Genomic DNA, 20458 nt, shown 5'->3' on the forward strand with positions numbered 1-20458 from the left:
TGAATTTTGCAGGTCTAATGGAAATTTGATACCATCTGTTTCCTAGCATTGCTTAAGGTAATTAACATAATTGATCACTGTCCTAAAATATGGCCAGAAGGAATAGGAAAACTAGCTTTTACTAATTAAACCATTTATAGAGAGAAAAAATATGAGATTTTAATCAAGTCCCTTTCTTGTGGTTCTCTAATACTTTAATTTCTCATGTCTACTTGGTGCTTTGGAAATATCATATTTATAGGAAATATAACATTATCCATATTCATTCATTCAATTTTTATACCGCCCTTCACCTGAAGATCACAGGGTAGTTTACAATATAAGAACACAAAAATATGTAACATAGTAACAAACAAAAAACAATAACCTCTCCACACACAGTTTAAAAGGGCATAGATTGCTTAATTAGCCAAAGGCTATATCTAGTGCTTCTGATGTTGTATAAGAATACCTCATGATTTTGTAGCCTGCATTTCTTTTCCTGCTTACATGACCTCTAGAACCCTGGTAAATCTTCACATTGATCTGCATCATTGCTTACAGCAGTAAAACTGTATCAGAATCTACTATATTTAGCAAGTGCAATACCTAATTAAAAGTTATGTGAGTTCTAAAGTAGAATAAAGCTGCAATCCTATACCCAAAATCAATAGGATCTACTTCTGAGTAGACTCGCCGGCTGGCACTGCAGATCACTTCTTTCAATCGAACTCTGGCCTATTTGAAACAGATCCATACACACATTCTAAAATATACTTTAGAATAGCCCACAATGAGTTTCCAACACAGCAATACATCACTGGCTCATGAGTCTTCTAGGAGAGGCTCCAAAATAGTACCACAGCTTTAATGTACCTTTAATGAGTCTGTTCTACATCAGGGTTATAGCATCACCTGAGCTGAACTCAGCAAATGATCCAGATTCTTGGATACGTACAAGGCTGGTGACTTCTTGCAAGCACAGGTACTGGGGAGACTGCATGGGGTAAACAGTTCTGTTGCAGTTCAAAGAATGTTGCAGTACAGCCGCTGCTTAGTGGAATGGCAAGTGAACTCTCCCACGTTTCATGGAGGAACACTGGTTCACTAACACACAGAGGAAAACAAGGGGCAGGGAGAACCTGCCCCTCTTTCCCCACCAAATTGCAAAGTAAAGGGGTAAAACACCTGCCTAAAGAACAGACGCCCCAGCGGTGGGTCAGGTCACTCAACTCAAAAGATGCCGTATGGCAATGCCAGAACCAGTAAGCAGGTAGGCCCAGATGCTATTCCCAGGTTCTCTTGAACAGTCAGCGGCTAGCAAAAGCTGAGAGATGCATCTCAAACATGCAACATTTGGGTTCATGTGCAATCATGCAGGCATTAGCTAGCTGCCTCTAAGTCCTGTCACATTTTCCAAAGCATGTATTTACTGCCAAAGCCGTATTTAAGAGGAATAATACTCCCTACATCTAGCCTGTGCAAACAAACCAGTGTTGCCACATTTTTCAGTAACAGTAGGCTCATAATTTATTTAAAGAAGTTAATTTACTATTTAGTCACTTACACTGCAATCCTATAACACTTACCTGGGGGAAAGTTCCATTTGATTCAATAAGTGTGCTTCAGGGTAGACATGTGGAGGATTGTGTTGTTAAGAAATTAAAGCAAGGCTCGCCAACATGATGCCCACGGGTACCCATGCACCCACACAGATCTTTCCTGGTGCCCACAGGATCCCCTGCCTCCCTGCACCAGTGAATTTCGGCTTGAAAGAAGCATTCCATTGTAGCCAATAGAATGCGTTATGATATGTGCTTGGTTGCTCTCTGTGTGTGTGATACCCATAACAGTTTCTCAAGCTGAAATGTGCATGCTGGCCCAAAAAGGTTAGCGTCCCCTGAATTAAACCACTGCCCTGCTAGCAGTTACCTAGTTATTTATAGTGAACATTGATTATAGTCAACATTGATTATAAAGTGTTACCTTAACCAAATTAAACCACATCCCTGAGTCAACTCTTAAATATTAGTGAAGATTGCTCCTTCCCTTGAGCAAAAGCACAGTGTCATCTTTTAATTTGTAATTCATGTATTAATAATTGCTGTGATATTTGTACAGTGAAATGAAACATGTTGCAACCCAGGATGACATTTCAGTATTCAAATCCATCTAACTAAGAGTAATCTGAATTCACAAGACCTACAATCAAAGAGAAAAGTGACAAGTGCAAGGGGAGTGATAGATAGATGAAAGTACTTTTGACAAAAGCTGTGAAGTGAGTTCCCACTGAGGGATGATTTTCGCTAGTCTCCAGGTATAACATTATGCACACTGATGAGCTGATCAACAGTACCGAACTTCTACCCAGCTGTAATCAAGAGTGATTGATGGTTGGGACAAAAAAAGTTGATTATCATGACAAGACCACTGATGCAGAGAAAATAAGCAGGGCTGGAGAAAGGAGAAATCCTATTCTCAGAATATCCCTAAAGACTTCTTTATAAGGCATACAAGAAGGCGTTTTATGCTTCTAACAATGTGCTTCAGTACAAATGCAACCTATTTATGCAGCAGTGTCCCCACCAACTACACACTTAAACCTGCAGAAACCTAGCAGAACAAGATTTGTAAGTCATTTCACTCGAAACTCATTTTTTCAAAGCTCTATCTATCAAGAGTGCAGGTCAATACTATGAATTCACCTGTATGTTTGTTCTTGCAGAAAAAAAGCATATTTCTGAGAGCTGCAGGGGACTCATTTGAAACTGCCTTTTTGGATTTCATCTGCAGAAGCAGTGAGTCCCTGATGGCAATTTTAGACCTTTAAATGCTTCATTTTCAATTCATATCAAAACAGAAGCTTAATCCAAAGTGACATACCTTTATAAATATTGTTTCAATGTGAACAAAAATGCACTTAGCTCAAGATAAGCATAGCTTAACATTGGTATTTAGTTCAGTTTCCAAATTGCACTTTTTCAGCGTGCATTAATATGAGCTCTGAGAATCTGAAACACTATTCCAAGTAAATATAGTCAGAAGCGAAAATTGAGCACCGTAGATTTTTGCACCGAAATTGATTCATACAACTTACAGTATGTCCAACGTACACAACCTAGCTGAACTGTGGGATTGGTCATAAGGAGGCTGCTCTGCACTGCAAGCTATTATGTGCAGAATACTCACAACGTGAATCCAGTAATTTCCTTTGTGTCATCACAATTTTGTACCCTTTTGGGGTACAAAAGGGTGCACTGTGGCATAGACAGGAAAGGCCAGATGAGTCACAGCACATCAATACTCCACAGTTTAGGGTAGTTTTTATGTGACGGCATCTTGTAGTTTGTTCAGGTACATCAATAATTGTTCTCAGTTTAAAACCAGAGAATCTGTTTAGTAAGGACAGCGGTAGCTGCAGATTTCCTATGCTTCAGATGACCTGAAACTTTATCACAGGTAAATATTGCTGGCAAACTCACTGAAGAAATACTAAGATAAATAATGACTAAATGAAGCTGTGTACCTGTGCCAATAATATTTCTATTTTAATAATGAGGAGTATAAACAAACTATTATATATATTTTTTTCTACACTGCCCATCTGGCTGGGAGGTGGTTTCACAGGATGGGTGCCACTATCGAGAAGGCCCTCTGCCTGTTTCCCTGTAAGCTCACTTCTCGCAGTGAGGGAACCGCCAGAAGGCCCTCGGCACTGGACATCAGTGTCCGGGCAGAACGATGGGGGTGGAGACACTCCTTCAGGTATATAGGACCGAGGCCGTTTAGGGCTTTAAAGGTCAGCACCAATACTTTGAATTGTGCCTGGAAACGTACTGGGAGCTAATGTAGGTCTTTCAAGATCAGTGTTATGTGGTCTCAGTGACCGCTCCCAGTTTAGCTGCCGCATTCTGGATTAATTGCAGTTTCTGGGTCACCTTCAAAGGTAGCCCCACATAGAGCGTGTTGCAATAGTCCAAGCGGAAGACAACCAGAGCATGTGCCACTCTGGTGAGACAGTCTGCGGGCAGGTAGGGTATCAGCCTGCATACCAGATGGAGTTGGTAGACAGCTGTCCTGGATACAGAATTGACCTGCGCCTCCATGGACAGCTGTGAGTCCAAAATGACTCCCAGGCTGCACACCTGCTCCTTCAGGGGCACAGTTGCCCCATTCAGGACCAGGGAGTCCCCCCCACCCGCTGTCTTCCAAAAACAGTACTTCTGTCTTGTCAGGATTCAACCTCAATCTGTTAGCTGCCATCCATCCTCCAACCGCCTCCAGGCATTCACACAGGACCTTCAAGACCTTCACTGGTTCTGATTTAAAGAGAGGTAGAGCTGGGTATCATCTGCATACTGATGAACACCCAGCCCAAACTCCCTGATGATCTCTCCCAGTGGCTTCATATAGATATTACAAAGCATGGGGGAGAATACGGAACCCTGAGGAACCGCACAATTGAGAGCCCAGGGGTCTGAACATTCATCCCCCAACACCACTTTCTGGACACGGCCAAGGAGAAAGGAGTGCCCCCAGCTCCTCTAAACGGTGCAGAAGGATGTCATGATCGATGGCATCAAAAGCCGCTGAGAGATCCAGCAGAACTAGGAAACAGCTTTCACCCTTGTCCCTAGCCTGCCAGAGATCAGTGAGACCAAGGCGGTTTCAGTCCCATGATAAGGCCTGAACCCCAACTGGAAGGGATCAAATGGTCCCCATCCTCCAGGCAAGCCTGGAGTTGTTCAGCAACCACCCGTTCAATCACTTTGTCCAAGAATGGAGGGTTTGAGATTGGGCGATAGTTGGCCGTATTGGCCAGGTCCAGAGATGTTTTTTTAAGAAGCGGTTTAATGACCACCTCTTTTAGCAGGGCTGGGAGGACTCCCTCACAGAGGGAAGCATTCACCACCCTGCAGAGCCCATCGCCCAGCCCTTTCCGACTCACTTTTATGTACCTCTTGCCATCAGCCCACCCCATCCCCAATTTAGCCAAACATTCTCAATTGAGAACTTTCTGCCTGGCTCTAGAGCGGGGGGGGGGGGGATGAACTGAGCTAAAGTATTCAAATAGTTTTTACAGCACAACATTAGGGCCATCCAGTTTCAGAGTGAGTTCAAGTGCTATTACCGGCTTCTAAAATTATATCTTAGGAAAAATATGGTAATGTTTCAAAATTTGCAGCACATGCCTATAAAAGCAGAAGCCATCGCATATCCAACTGTGCAAAAATGTATTAGGATGTTCTCAAATTAGTCATGTGTTCTGTATAAATGCAGGGCATTCTCCAATATTTGATTAGGCTTCCTAAGGCAGAATATCAAGATGTTCGGATGTTCTGTACGCTTTCTGTGTTATATTGATACGAACATCAGATATTCACTGAGAATATTCGCATGAACAACTTCCTAGTATTCCCCCCCCCTTTTCATTACAGTGGTACCTCGGGTTACATATCCCTCTGGATACGTAATCTTCGGGTTGCAAACATGGTTTCGCCACATGTACGTGCACAGAAGCGATCTGCATGCTGCGCGCATGCGCAGAAGGGTGCCTCCAGTTATGGACTTTTCAGGATATGGCCAGGTCTCCGGAATGGATCCCGTCCGTAACCAGAGGTACCACTATATTTTTCAGTTGCCAATATATGCCAGACTTTGTAGAAAAGCAAGAAAATAAGGTTGCCATATTCTGAAGAGCAAAAAAGAGGACACATTTGCTGACTTCTAACAATGGATCACTATGGTGACTCTACCCATGAAAAAGAGGACGTGTCCTGGAAAAAGAGGACATATGGCAACCCTAAAATATGCCAATGTATTCCACACATGAGAAAATATCGGGAATGTTACATCCCAGTGGCAAGCCACCAGCCCCCCAAACCATGTCCAGCTCTTCCCCTAGCCTTTTCCCCCTACCACATTTGCCTGTGCAGCTGAAGAGAAGTTTCCCAGGCACTGTGGTTTGTTTTCTTCCAGTCGGCCTAGGCACCTATCTGCTCTTCCTTTCCCTCCATGATCAGCAGGCTTCCATATAACTTTATCTATAGCTATATATAATTCAAGCTGTAGAACTGAAATTGCAGAAAGGAGAACCGAAAGAGAAAAGCTGAGCCGATGAGTATCAAGTAATCATATACATTATTGCTCCATAACCATGAGGCAAATGTGAAATAATATCATACAGGTTCCTTTGCCAAAAAAGCAAAGCAAAGCAAAAACCCAAACCCATTATCTCATGCATACATATTTTTAAGAAGATATAAATTATCTACTTACATCCGAATTAAATCTCAACTGGCAAATGTTGCACGATATGATTTGCTTTCTTCTGTGAGGAAGAGGAACCCCAAACGTATGATTTATTACAGCTTTTTGAATTGGGTCCATCTGCAACAAAAGGAGGAGAAATAAAAGCTTTTCTATTCTCTTGGAAGTCTGCCAATTCTGCTAACAATGCTTAATGGAATTTACACACTGCCAATGGATCGTATCCAACCAAGCTTTACACAGAGTAGACCCACTGAAATTAACAGACTTACATTAGCCATGTCCATTAATTCAAGTTCATCTATGCTGAGTATGACTCCCACTGGATACAACCCAAAGTCTTATTTTCTTTTTAAACATTAGCAGTACAACCCTTGTAAGTCTTCTTAAAAGTAAGTATCACGGAGTTCAATGGGGCTTTCCTTCCAAATAAGTGTGCACAGGATTGCAGCCCAAGATACCACTTTCTTTCTATCTGTACAGTATAGATGTAGCAATTTTATTTTATTTTAAGCAAAAAATAAAAATTGGGTGTAAATGAAACAAAGAGCTCTGAAGGGCACACCGGACACAAATTTGGAAAATCGCATTGCAAGAAATTGATGGATCCTAAAGAAATGTGCTGAACATTCTGACATGTCAGACTGTTCTTTCTTAACTTTAGTTAGCTACTACACAAGATCTGAATGTTTCCTCCCTTGCTTCAGCGTTAAAGAAACTCACTTCAACTTTCACATATATTGTGTTTTTCTGGCACAGAAAGTGGGATCATTTCTCCTTCTTGGCTCTTTTTGGTGTGTGTCTGCAGTAACTCTCAAGTGGGAAGAATATGGCGAAAGAAGCATGCTATAAGACAAATTAAGATAGAAGACTCAAGGGAATATAGAAAGGAACAAGTAGTAGAATGGATTATTGTGTCAAGGACTCATTGTGTAGTTACTTTTAGCTCTCGCTTGCTTCTCAAGATTTCTGAATCATTAAGATTTTTTGATGTTTAAATATTTATTATTGAGCAATGAGAGACATATTTTGCATTTTATTTGAAGTGCAAAAAAGGATAAATATATCACAGATGCAAAGAAAAATGACAAGTTCTTTATTTTTGCAACATGGCCAACCTATTTCAGCTACAAATGCTTTCCTTGCTTCTTCATGAAGCAATCTCAAAACTTTCTGTTCTCAAAGACCATGGGTAGGGAAACTAAGGCCTGGGGGCCGGATCTGGCCCAATCACCTTCTAAATCTGCGTCAGGGAATCAGTGTGTTTTTCCATGAGTAGAATGTGTCCTTTTATTTAAAATGCATCTCTGGATTATTTGTGGGGCATAGGAATTCATTCTCTCTTTCCCCCCCAAAATATAGTCCAGCTCCCCACATGAGAGACAGTGGACCGGCCCTCTGCTGAAAAAAATTTGCTGACCCCTGTAAGACTAATAGGGAGAATCAGTAATAAAATAACACGAAAGCAGAAAGGCATGGAAGAAGAAACTATCACCACACATGTCGCTACTCATTGCAGAACAGTGCTCCACAGAGGGAAAACAATAGGGCTATGCTTGTCTAAGCAGTTGAAAATGGCCACAAAAGTGGCAGTTGGAAAAAATGGGAAGACTACAGAGGAAACGCAGGAATGAAGTGGATCTGGAGTTATGTCATCTGAATTCTCCAGAACAACTGAATAAGAGGACTGTATATGGAGACCTCCAATTTTCCACCTCCATTTGCTGGTGGTGGATTGGCACAAGCCATTTTGGAGGGAGTGCCAGGCCTAATGAGCACAGCAACTCTTCTCAGGAGATCTGGCTCCTATGAGGCAGTTGTGGAGACTGAAGGTCCCTGCATTCCCACAGCTACCTAAGTCTCCTTCTTCCCTGGGTCTTTCCCAAGCAACCTGAGACTACGCTGGTGTGCCTGTCTCTGTTGCTCCCTCTTCATACCTCTTCTGGTCCTGGGAGACCGGGGTGGGGGGGCTTGTCATTGCAGCAAGGGGCGGCACCCTGGCTTCTTCACCAGCCTCACTCATCTCTGCTTCTTGGCCTCCCTCGTCTCCTGCTTCCGCTTCCGGACTTCTCTCTGCCACAAACTCTCCTTGCTCACTAAACCCTGTTACCTCTTCAGCTTTCTACACCACCACCTCCCAGTCTTCTCCGTGTTCTCCATCTGACCACTCATTGTCACCCCCGACACCAATTCCTAGGCTCTGCCTGAGCTTTCTTTCCTTGGGGGTTCACCAACTGGTGCATCCCACCATTCCTCTGCTTTCAGCCAGTCCATGACACCAGAGGGGGTGGGGAGTGAGAGAAAGCCTTGTTGTCTCGATGGTAAGTCTCCCACCCCCACTCCAAATGACAGGAATCGTTTTATACCACCTAGTTTGGGTTCTTTTAACTCCCTTTTTTGGGGTTTGCCTGATATGCCCATCCCAAATCAGGTGAACCTCAAAACAGTGGCAAAAGGAATACAGGCCTAGTATCAATTTGAGCCCAGACCTAGTAGCAATAATTGCAAGCACCCATAAATCTGAATTTAATGCCAACACATTGAATCAAATTCTGCATTCATGATATCTTAAAACAGAACCCATGACCATTTTTCAAGCACAGATATGAAACACATGAGTCAGCTAGCTTTTCTATGTATGGAAGGGATTCTAGGAAAAACAAACATCTCTTGAGATCAAGCACTATAAATAGGACACGAGAACATTTATTATTATGGTACTGATTATGACCCGGGACTGACTGCACATCAAAGGCATAATAATCTAGCCCCTGGTTCCAGAAGATGCCATTCTGCATCCCAACAGAAAAATCTACTGGACTTACCTATATCAACTGAAGCACACAAAAATGTCCTATACTATACTCACAAAGTGTATTTCTCTTATTAAGGATCTAGGATTCTACAGGCTACAAAATGTATCTCTAAAATGTGAACCTCATGATTTGTGCTTGTAGTTCTATATGCAAAGAGGTTTGGATGGCAGCCAAAGTGATTAAGAAAAGCCGGTTCAGATGCAGAAATCTGTACTCTGCCAATTGCTGTTTGATACAGCAAGTCAGAATTGCTTTTCCAAATATAACTCCATAAATCCCAGTCCCTAACAAAGTCAGGGCAGACAGGCAAGTGAGGGTGAGTGCACTAGAATTATATTAGGCTCTAGGATTTTCTCCTAGAGTAGTTTTGTGGGGAGGGGGAGGGGAAGGCTGCCAACCCATAAAGTTTTAAATAAATATTAGGTAAGTGCCCAAATGTTTGTTACAGGAAAGGGATGCTGGCAAGTGGACCACACATACTCTCACCCATACACATTTGTGAACTCTGAGAAACTGAGATAAAAAAGGGCAGGGAATATGAATGGTCTGCTTGAATCAGAAGAACAAAGTAAAAGAAATGGACCATCAGGACAGATAAAGCGGAATATATTAGAAATCTGATAAGTGTTTGATTATTTAGAAACATATTTTCAACAATCTGTATATAAAGATAGCAGGCATTATAGTTCCTTGTTCTTTTCTCTAACTTTTCCAGGAACCTGCCTGTGAAACCCCTAAATGTTTATTCAAAGCCCTTGCCTCTGCATTTGAAATCCTGAAATCCCTTTTTTTGGAATAACCTCCTGGTTTTAGTGCAGCATGCAAATAATCCTGCAAGTTCTCTATAACCATTTTTCAGTCTCATCAAATGGTGTTTGGGCGCTAACCATGTGAAAAGCACAAGGGAATATATGAATGCTATGCTATGAATTGCCAATAGTATCTTTATTCTGTAATCCCCTCCATCACCACGTTTGTTCCGTTTAGGTGCTTTTTAAAGGTTGAAAGTCTACATGCACTTACGTGGGGGTAAATTCCATTAAACTTAATGTGGCTTACATCTGAGTAGCAGGGAGCTAACAGGATTTGCCTGAGTAATTGTTGCAGGGTAGGCTGTCGTCTCAACACAGGTAAGACAAACACAGCTGTAGGCTTAAACTGGATCATTTACTTAATATTACTTGCTACAACAGAAGAAAGGAAGAAAAGTGAAAGAGAAACTAAACCCACAAGTTATGGGCCCAAGCATACCCAAAAGTTCCCAGTCATCCTTATGACTTACTTGTAGCTGCCTACAAGGAAACTTCCAAAAATGCCTGCTGACCTAAAGCCAGTAAGACTAAGCCTTATAGCTATGTCTGCCATCCTTGAGGTGAGACAAAGCACCTACTCTGCAAAATAGAATAAAGGTGGCATGTAATTTGCTCCACTGGCAAAAGCCACTATACTCCCTGATCTACACTCCACATGAAGATAACTTAGAAACATCAACTGGTCACCCCCCCAAAAAAAAGACCCCAAATACTTTCTGGGGTACCCCGTTTCCAATTAAGGATTTTCAAATGAATGTTTAAAGCCCTAAACAACTTAGCCTCCATCTCACAGAATCAAAGTTGGAAGGGGACCTGAGAATCATCTAGTCCAACCCCCTGCAATGCAGCTGCCCCTTACGGGGATCAAACCTTCAACTTTGGCGTTGCCAGCACCACTCTCTAACCAACCATGTAAATCAGGCATAGGCAACCTTGACCCTCCAGATGTTTTGGGACTACAACTCCCATGATCCCTAGCTAACAGGACCAGTGGTCAGGGATGATGGGAACTGCAGTCTCGAAACATCTGGAGGGTCGAGGTTGCCTATGCCTGATCTAATTGATGGTGTCCTCCCTACAGACCTTCTGAAATATTAAGATTGGCAGAGGGGGCCTCTTGGTAGTTTTGCCATACTAGGTAGCTTGGGGGGTGGTAGCCTGGGAGAGGACATTCTTTGTGACATTGTGGAAATCCCTTCCCACTTTCACTATGCAGGTTTTTTGTATGCCTAACTTATCGAATGTCTGCCTGTCAAAAAGCAAGAGCTTTGCTCCCCTCCAATGCCCACCTTGACCCATGTAAACAACCCAAGTTTAATGAGTTGTGAACTGGTTACATCACTGTAGGTCTTTGTTCAATCGCTCCTAGGCTAGCAATGCTACGTTCATTGCAAGATCAGGCATGCAGTTTCTGATTGAAGAGGTCAGGAGTCAAAAGAGAATTAAGATTTACAGCAACCAAGGTTCAGGTGCACATGCTTGGATAAATTCCAGATTAAACTGTTAAACAGCAAGCAGTGTATTCTAAGAGTATGTGTTGTGATTATTTATTTATACCTCATAATAACTGCAGCAATACTCTCAGCAAAGGTCAAAAAGCCACCCTTCTCTTTTGTTCTTTTTTCTATTTTTGAGTAAAACAGGCTTTGAAGCTTTGTCCTGGATACACCCATTTAAGAATTTAAACCAGCAACAACAGCCCATCCCCAAGGATTGGCCTATTTTTCTCTCAAGGATGGGAAAGCATTTATTCACACACACACACACACAAACACACACACACACACACACACACTCCATACGTTACTGCTACTATCAACTTCCCCTTCCTACCCTGGCCACACATACACCGAATTTTCTTTATTAAATAAAAATAACCATCACACCAAGAGACTGGATTACCACGAGTGTACTTCAGGGTTGTTGTGCATTACTCCTCCCTCTCTCAGATCCCCCCCACCCCCTAATGTAGAATATCAACACTGGGTGAATTTGCAGAGCTAATGTAACTCATTATTCTCAAGCACAATACAGTGGTACCTCAGGTTAAGTACTTAATTCATTCCGGAGGTCCGTTCTTAACCTGAAACTGTTCTTAACCTGAAGCACCACTTTAGCTAATGGGGCCTCCTGCTGCCACCGTGTTGCCGGAGCACGATTTCTGTTCTCATCCTGAAGCAAAGTTCTTAACCCGAGGTACTATTTCTGGGTTAGCAGAATCTGCAACCTGAAGCGTATGTAACCCGAGGTACCACTGTACCCCCCTCTCAAAATATGGATAGTGATACACTCCAACATTCTGCACAAAAATAGGGATATTCTGTGGTTTAGAATGAAATGTCTCTATTTTCATGAGGAATGTTGGAAGGTGCTATGGAGGTATGAGTTTTATTTGTATTTTTGAAAAGGTAACGTGGGGGGGGGGATTAAATCAAATCTGAGTGGGGAAAACCATGAATTTCTACGTTTGCTGCTCCCTTTTACTTTAGTCACACAGCCATAGCTTTACTGAAATACACCCCAGATTTGTCAATTATTTCTCTGGCCAACAATCACTTCTGCACCAGGAAAGACAGGAGTGCTCGGGTGGGCAGCTTCAAAGTACCAGTAATTCTCCATTGTCTGAATCTAAAGAAAAATTTAGAGTGACCCACATACAAAGGAAGCTCATAGAATGAGTTCAAAACGACACACGTCCATTGTTTAGAGAAAGGAATCCTGGGTCATTTTGAAGCCGTTTGAGGGTTGTAAATTTCTCTATAAGCATTCATTGGCTAAAAACACTAAAGGCAGGAGGAGGGCAGAATCTCATACTACATGAATATAATTTAAAAGTACATGGATATCCATGGATATCAAGGATTTCACCAGTACAAAATCGATACGGACAACCACCTCAGACCAAAAGCATGCCCATACCATATATCTCAATAAAGTATCTCCAGCATTATACCTACAACATCTATCAGATAATTTCTTGTCTTTAGTCTCTTCTTCAAGAAAAAACATAACTATGCAGCCCTGTTCATTAAATGTAACTAACTATAAAAGGTAAAGGTAAAGGATCCCTGACAGTTAAGTCCAGTCGCAAACAACTCTGGGGTTGTGGTGCTCATCTCGCTTTACTGGCTGAGGGAGCCGGCGTTTGTCCGCAGACAGTTTTTCCAGGTCATGTGGCCAGCATGACTAAGTCACTTCTGTTGAAACCAGAGCAGTGCACGGAAACACCGTTTACCTTCCTGCCGGAGCAGTACCTATTTATCTACTTGCACTTTGACGTGCTTTCGAACTGCTAGATTGGCAGGAGCTGGGACTGAGCAACGGGAGCTCACCCCGTCACGGGGATTCAAACCACCGACCTTCTGATCGGCAAGCCAAAGGCTCAGTGGTTTAGACCACAGCGCCACCCGTGTCCCTGTAACAAACTATAGCTAAGATAATTTCCATTGGCCCTATATGTAGAATTTGGAAACATGATCTCCAGATTTTTACTGAGCATGCATGAGGCCAGTGGACCTAGCTCCATTTCTCCCCATCTGCATGTTCATATCCACAGATATGTCACATGAGCAGAGCTCACATAGCTGAATATTAACATTAAGATTTTAAAGCTATCAAACCACAGATATAGCTACAGAGCACGCTAAGTAAAGTTTGCATTGCTAATGAGAGGGAGTGCCTACATTGTGTGCAATCAGCAGATAACCTGGTCTGTCGATCCACATGGTCATGTTAATAATTACTTCTAATAACGCACATAATGTTACCCAGGACATCTCTATGCCTGTGAAACACAGCTGGTTTTCTCAGTACTCTATCTACCAGATCAATAATCAACACTGGGAATAAAGAAAGGAGCAGAGGGAACTTGCTTGTCAAAATACCTAATAATAGAAGAAAAAATAAATCCCTATAAACTCATTTTCAATACAGATGAGAACCAATGATGCAAAGCTCTTTAAAATGCATGTTCTAGATGTGCTGTCATGCATGACTCATCCCTTTATAGCTGATTTATTCAGTGTTGCTTCAGTAATTATGATAAATAATTAGGCAGTGATTTGAAATTCTACATAATAAGTTATAGCATTTTTACATATTTTTTGTGAATCGCAGCTTCTGGTCGTATCAATGAAAAGTTTAACACGATGATAAACTGCTTCTCACACATTTGAGATAGAAATACGTATCTGTTTGAAGCCATCAAATTCAGCCAGGAAAAAAAATCTGTCATCTATAGATAAAGCAACATAATGAGCAGCTGGTGTCTTAAATGTTCCTCTTTTTGTGAAGGCAATCAATCTCCCCACCCCTTCCGTACCTACAAAGCCACCTCAAACTCTGTAGTGTTCAACTTTTTCATATTAAAGCTCTTAGTATCTGAAGCCTAGTGATAAACCAAGCAGATGCCCTTCATGAAAATGGCGTTTTAGAGGTACTTAAATTATCATATCACTACACCATCAAAAATTCTTTCCTAATTTTCACAACCACTTTCTTGTATGCTTTTAAATTATTACATTAAATGTTAACATTTTGTACTTTGGGTAACACGCCTATTAATTCCCATGCTCACAACCACACCATCAACTAAATCCCAGTGTGAACACATGGAAACAGGAGAGGAGGGGATAAATTTGCGAAGCAGAAGCGTGCTTCTTGTGTTCAGCAAAATGAGGGGACAGAATGCTGGTTCTACCACTTCAAGCTGAAGTTTGTGGGGGGGGGGTAGCTATTTTTGAATATCTCCTTCCATTAGAGTTACTCCCTGTAACACCAGTGCAGCAGACAAGGGGATGAACTTGAACGTTTCTCCATGATGTGCTAATACTTCAACTGCAGGGAGTTGCTGTTTTTTATTTTTATTTTATTTATTTATTTTAAAAAAAATTGCATAAGCATTCAAATTAAGGTGACTAAGGGTCCTGCTTTACAGTGTCCTCTGTTTGAAGTGCTGTCAGAAGACAACCCTCTGTTTGAAGAAGTTCCCTGCACTGTGCAAATCCATGTTCTCCTCGGTACTCTTTTCTTGCAATTACTCTTTTTGGCCATGTGCCAGTGGCCACACTAATTCAGGCATCCCTCTACCTGTAGTGACACAGTAATAGCACTAGTCAAAGGTAAACATCAACCAGTGTGGGTGCAGTCATGATCACATACATTTACTCTCCAACACTTAATTATCTTGTGCATGCCTATGCTATTTGGCTGCTTACTTCAAAGGGTTACTTACTGTAGATGCCAATTAAACGGTACGATGGGGCATATTCTGTTACACACACATGCAACAAAACATCAAAGGTATGACGATTGGATTTCATCCAACACATCAGAATTCCCCAGAAACTGGCTCCCAAACAAGCAAATTCTATGCTTACTTGGACGGGCAAAAAAATAAGAGATTGAAATAACAATTAATGTGTCATGAATGTTTTCAAGTTTATTGTGAATTTCGGAACAAAAAGCTGTGAAGGGTAATGATCATTACATAACAGTTCCCAGTAGGATGCTTTACATGTGAAAGATCTTCCTAGAGCTAGACCAAATGCAGTAATTGGCTTTTAATGACAGCACTGCCTTTAATCATTCATGGCAAACTAATACAGTATCTTTGCCAGACATAGAACTTGCTGTATGGACTTTATTAATTTCTGTGCAACTGGGCCCTACAGGGAATATTCCTGTGAATGACTAAAGGTCTTCAGGGACCATTTACTATGTACACAGCTACTTCAGAAATGTGATTATCTAAATAGAAATATTGCTGCAAACTAATTTTTTTTTTGGGGGGGGAGGTCCTACTAGCACCTATGCCTATCATGATTCATACAAGGCCAATAAAATACTGTGCCGTTATTGCAATGGAAATGTAAAATACAGCCAGCGCTGAGTATTTAAACAATGATGCCTATCAATAGGCCAGATGGGATTAGTCTTCAGGGGGTTTTTTTGTTTAAAAGTTTTCTAGGCAACCTTTTAGGGTCATGTCTCCACAAGACAGCTTCCAGTAGATAAAACACAATACATAATTAAAGTAAAAAACACCACACTACCAAAATAACACAAAACACCATAAAACAATAGTAGCACCTGACAATCATTAAAACACCTTGTCTGATTATTTCCCAACATATTATGGGGAGGAGGAAGAAGCGTATACCACCATACCATACCATACCATACCATACCATACCATACCATACCATACCATATTTATTTATAGCATCATAGACTTACTGCAAAATACAACTGAAGTAACACCCAAAATACACTTTGCCATCTCCCCCAAATACACCTTAACCTCTGGGAAATTGACCACATGATATTAACCTATGCATGTTGGACTGTTCACAAGTAAATCAGTCCCAACATTACACCCCATGTGAACAGCCTGTGGTGTCAGAAGTGAGACAGGCATTAGGTGGAGGCAAGTTGTGTTAGTTTCTGTTATCACTGTGCAGCTGCGTGGAGTCACAGGACTCTGTTTACATTCTAGCGACCTTGCAGTCTCACGGGATAGGAGACGGGATGTGACGTTAGTGGTTTCCTGTTTCCTTTGTTCCTTTGTTCGGTTGCTCTCTGCTTTCATAGAGAGAGGACGTCTTTTCTGTTCTGCGTAGCTAGAACATAAAACTCTTTACAATGTAGCTCATACTGTCTCATCCTTCCCTGTGCTGGGAACTCTGCTGATTGAAGAATGTGCCTTGAAGCTCTTGCTTCTCCATCACACCATTAGAGGAACAGTGAGACAAAATATTGTCTGTGACTGCAAGATCCTGGCTCTTTTCAGTGTCACTGCCATCTACTTCAGGTAGCATGAACAGAAGTGTTTGCTGACTCTGCGTTCAGCCTAGATTATGAGGTGATTGGGGGTGATTCAGGTGAGGTTTCTACAGTCCCAGGTTGGATTGTGTGGTTCACAAGGCATCACAAGGTGGATCAAAGACTGCCTAATTTCCTGAATCACTCTATGGACTTGGGCAGGCATAGGCAAACTCGGCTCTCCAGATGTTTTAAGACTACAATTCCCATCATCCCTGACCACTGGTCCTGTTAGCTAGGGATCATGGGAGTTGTAGTCCCAAAAACATCTGGAGGGCCGAGTTTGCCTATGCCTGGACTTGGGTGTCCAAAAGAACACAGCAACCTGCCATTTAAAATAGAGTGAACAATGCATCTTGTTTTATTAAAACACACACACACCAAAAAAAACCCCAACAACTAACCAACCAAGCTGACTAGGAAAAGGTACTAAGTTCTAGTGGAGAGGAGGTGGATTGGAGAGAAGTAGAGGGATATTTCATTTTGATGGACAGGTCTGTGTTTTAATCACAGTGAATTATATTCCCAGGGCACTGCAATCACAGTGATTTGTAGGAGGGATGTTTGCAAAATTTAAGAGAGTAGAGACATTCTGCCTTTTCTCCCCCTCTGTTCAGTTGTACAGCTTCTTGTGATTTATTTGCTCCTTTTCATACTAACCCCTTTCTGTTTTTCAACAAACATCTGCTTTAATTGTTACTTTTTATTCCATTTGTTTTAAACTTCTCTTAGATTTTCCATACCTCTTTTGCTGCATGCATTTAGTTCCAACATCTTTTCTCCTGGCTTTATATTACTTGTTCTTCCTGTCTTCCATCATAGTGTACTTACGGATTCATTACATTGAATATTGGCTGTCCAACATTGTTAGTAAAGTTATTATTAAATTGCTCTCCCTTCACTTTTTAACCACTCGGCTAAGCCTCCTTATCCCTTAAGTAAGCTCCCAGTTGTGTTGGTCATTGATAGCCTACTATGACCCACTTACCTCAGGGCACCTCTGTCATGTTACCAGTTTTCAGACTGAGTGCCCACAAAACACTACAGGTGGTTAAGTGATTTTTATTTCATCCATCCCACAATGTTCTGCCCTCATTTTGAAAGTTGGGGAGCTTTCTCCCCTCAGATGGAGCAGCCATGAAGCCATGATAGCTCAGTAGACTTTTAATCTCAGGGTTGTGGGTTCAAGTCCTATGTTGGGCAAAAGATTCCTGCATTGCAGGGGTTGGACTAGATGACCCTTGTGGTACCTTCCAACTCTACATTTCTTTAATTCTAAATCATATTCCATTTAAAAAAAGCATTCTAAATTTTAAAAAGTGCTATACTTTTTCTTTTTTTAAGAAACCATTCTAAAGATTCCTTCATGAAAGCCTTTGGGAAGATCTGCCTACAATTTGGCAGGCATAATCCACTGAAGATGGACTTCCGTGCCCACAAATTTCACCCACTTCAGAGATGAAAGATCCCTGCCCCCTTTAGTTGAGTGGGGGACAGAGCTTCAGATAAACCTGTCCTTGTGAAATGATCACTTTAACTGATATTCTGAAAGGCAGCAAGCTGCTTCATCTCCTCAGAATTGGCAACCATGCTTGCAACTGCATCAAATTCTGGCAGAAACCATAAACACACATACACACAATCCTGGTTGAATCTTAATGGAATTTGGCAGACTTAATCCACTCTGGAGGAGCTGCAAATTTGCCTGCAAATTTCATCCACTTATGAGAAGAAGGAAAAGAGCTACAGTCAGTTTTAGGTTCCCCATTATAGTAAATGTGGGAAGGACAGGGTTTTGGCTTTTACAGAACTTCTTCAGATCCAAATAACTAATCAAACTGAAAAATCAGAGCAATTCCAAATTCATTGTTTTATTTACTGTTTTATTTACTAAATATTAGTAAGACAAAGGAGATGGTGTTGGACTTCCGGAGGAAGAGAGGGGAACCTGCCCTGTTGTATATTGGGGGGGGGGCTGTGTGGAGAGAGTCTCCTCCTTTAAATTCCTGGGAGTTTACCTTAGTGAGGACCTCACTTGGAAAATCAACTTAACTCAGGTGGTCAAGAGAGGCCCAACAAAGACTCCATTTCCTCAGGGTCTTGCGAAAGAATGTTAAACAACAACTGATGAACTCCTTTTGCCAGTCCACAATAGAAAGTGTCCTTTCATATTGTATCACAGTGTGGTATGCTGGCCTGACAGCTATGGATAGAAAGTCTCTGCAGAGGGTGGTGAATACAGCACATGATATCATGGGCTGTCCCTTGAGTCCGCTAGATGACATCGCAAGGGATCGTTGCCTTAGGAGAGCAAGAAAAATTCTCAGGGATGACTCACACCCTGGCCATCACCTGTTTAATCTTCTACCCTCGGGCAGGAGATATTGAAGTATATTCAGCCGTACCAACAGGCTAAAAAATAGCTTCTATCCGTGGGCTGTTGAATGGAAAATTGACTTGCGAGGTAGTGTGTTGTTTGATAAGAGACTTAGTGTTTGGGCGGGGAGGGAGGCTCATTTAATTTCATTGTACACAGGTTGTACAACGACAATAAAGGTATTGTTTATTTATTTATTTATTTTCATTGATATAGTGCCTTTCAACACAAGATTAGCATCACTACTGATGCCAATATAAGGTGAATCTTGTGGCTGTTGCACATTCCTTGTATTTATACAATTTTTGTATACATATATATTTTAAAGTGTGTGTGTGTCCAGTACCTGATACTGTGTGAACAATATACACCTTTGAAGAAGCTGATGTTGAGTAATGTCTCCTGAAATCCTACATAACAACTTGTTTCCACAAATTTGCTCTAAAAACTATGTTAGCTGCCCATTAAATGCCAAAAATGATCAGGGAGACAATGAATTCAGGCAATATGTGGTTTCTATAAGAAGCAGAATTGGACCCAATGCTTCTAAAGTCCTATACATTCAGTTTATATATATATATATATATATATATATATATATATATATATATATATATACACACACACATACACACACACACACACACACACACACAAACCCTGAGAAACAGAGAGCAGAGTAAATTAAAGCAACAGAAATCTGAACTGACATTTAAAGAAAGAAGATACTATCTCTCTTCTTAGCGAAAGAAAAAAATACAAAATGAGATGGTTAGCAAGGGTGAATAATGAAAAGATAGCATAAGGCTTTGATTCTGTGGTTGTATGAGATCTGTTCAGTCACAAACTCCTAATCCATTTCAAACTCAGCATAAGTTCACCTTCAATTAAAAACCTATTGATAACCTATTTATCTAGCAGAACCATGCTGCTTCTGTTGCAACATGTTTGCCACTCTTCAGTCTCCTTGCAATTAATAAGGTTCAATATGGTAAGGGGCTTAAATAGCATCCTTCCATTCTCTCTGCCCACTATGAAGTGGAAGCCACACAGCACCTATAACAGTTCAATCAGTCGTAAGAACATTCAGCCAAAAGGCCTAAATGGTGCCTAAAAGACTGGACACATCTGTGAGCCATTGGGCAAGAGAGGCAAGAATGGGAAAATCCTTGGCTCTGATTGGTTCATTCTGAAGGTGATCTGAAGAGGCGGGCAGGGCTTGATCCCTATTTAAGGCAGTCTCTCCGTTTGCAGCATCATCTGACCTTCCTCCCTGTCTCCCAGTGCACTTCAGGATCACAACTAGGGAGCAATGTAGGAATTTTTCTGAAGAAATTGCTTCATTTTGTCTGTCCTGAATCCACAGATGCCCTGGTTATTTC

The 20458-nt window shown here is 41.4% G+C and overlaps 1 protein-coding gene across 11 annotated transcripts in view; it reads right to left on the reverse strand.

Moving 5' to 3' along the window:
* ZNF385D (zinc finger protein 385D) overlaps window positions 1-20458 on the reverse strand; it is a 551565-nt gene that overhangs the window by 74148 nt on the left and 456959 nt on the right. For 9 of the 11 annotated variants that reach the window (XM_053409980.1, XM_053409979.1, XM_053409976.1 and 6 more), the window contains one exon: window positions 6259-6369. The exons of the other annotated variants lie outside the window; for them this stretch is intronic. In XM_053409980.1, coding sequence (XP_053265955.1) covers window positions 6259-6369 — 111 coding nt within the window. The remainder of the gene's footprint in view (window positions 1-6258; window positions 6370-20458) is intronic. 11 annotated transcript variants of the gene reach the window in all.

Source organism: Podarcis raffonei, chromosome 12, assembly GCF_027172205.1.
Source record: "Podarcis raffonei isolate rPodRaf1 chromosome 12, rPodRaf1.pri, whole genome shotgun sequence".
Classification (NCBI taxonomy): Eukaryota; Metazoa; Chordata; class Lepidosauria; order Squamata; family Lacertidae; genus Podarcis; species Podarcis raffonei.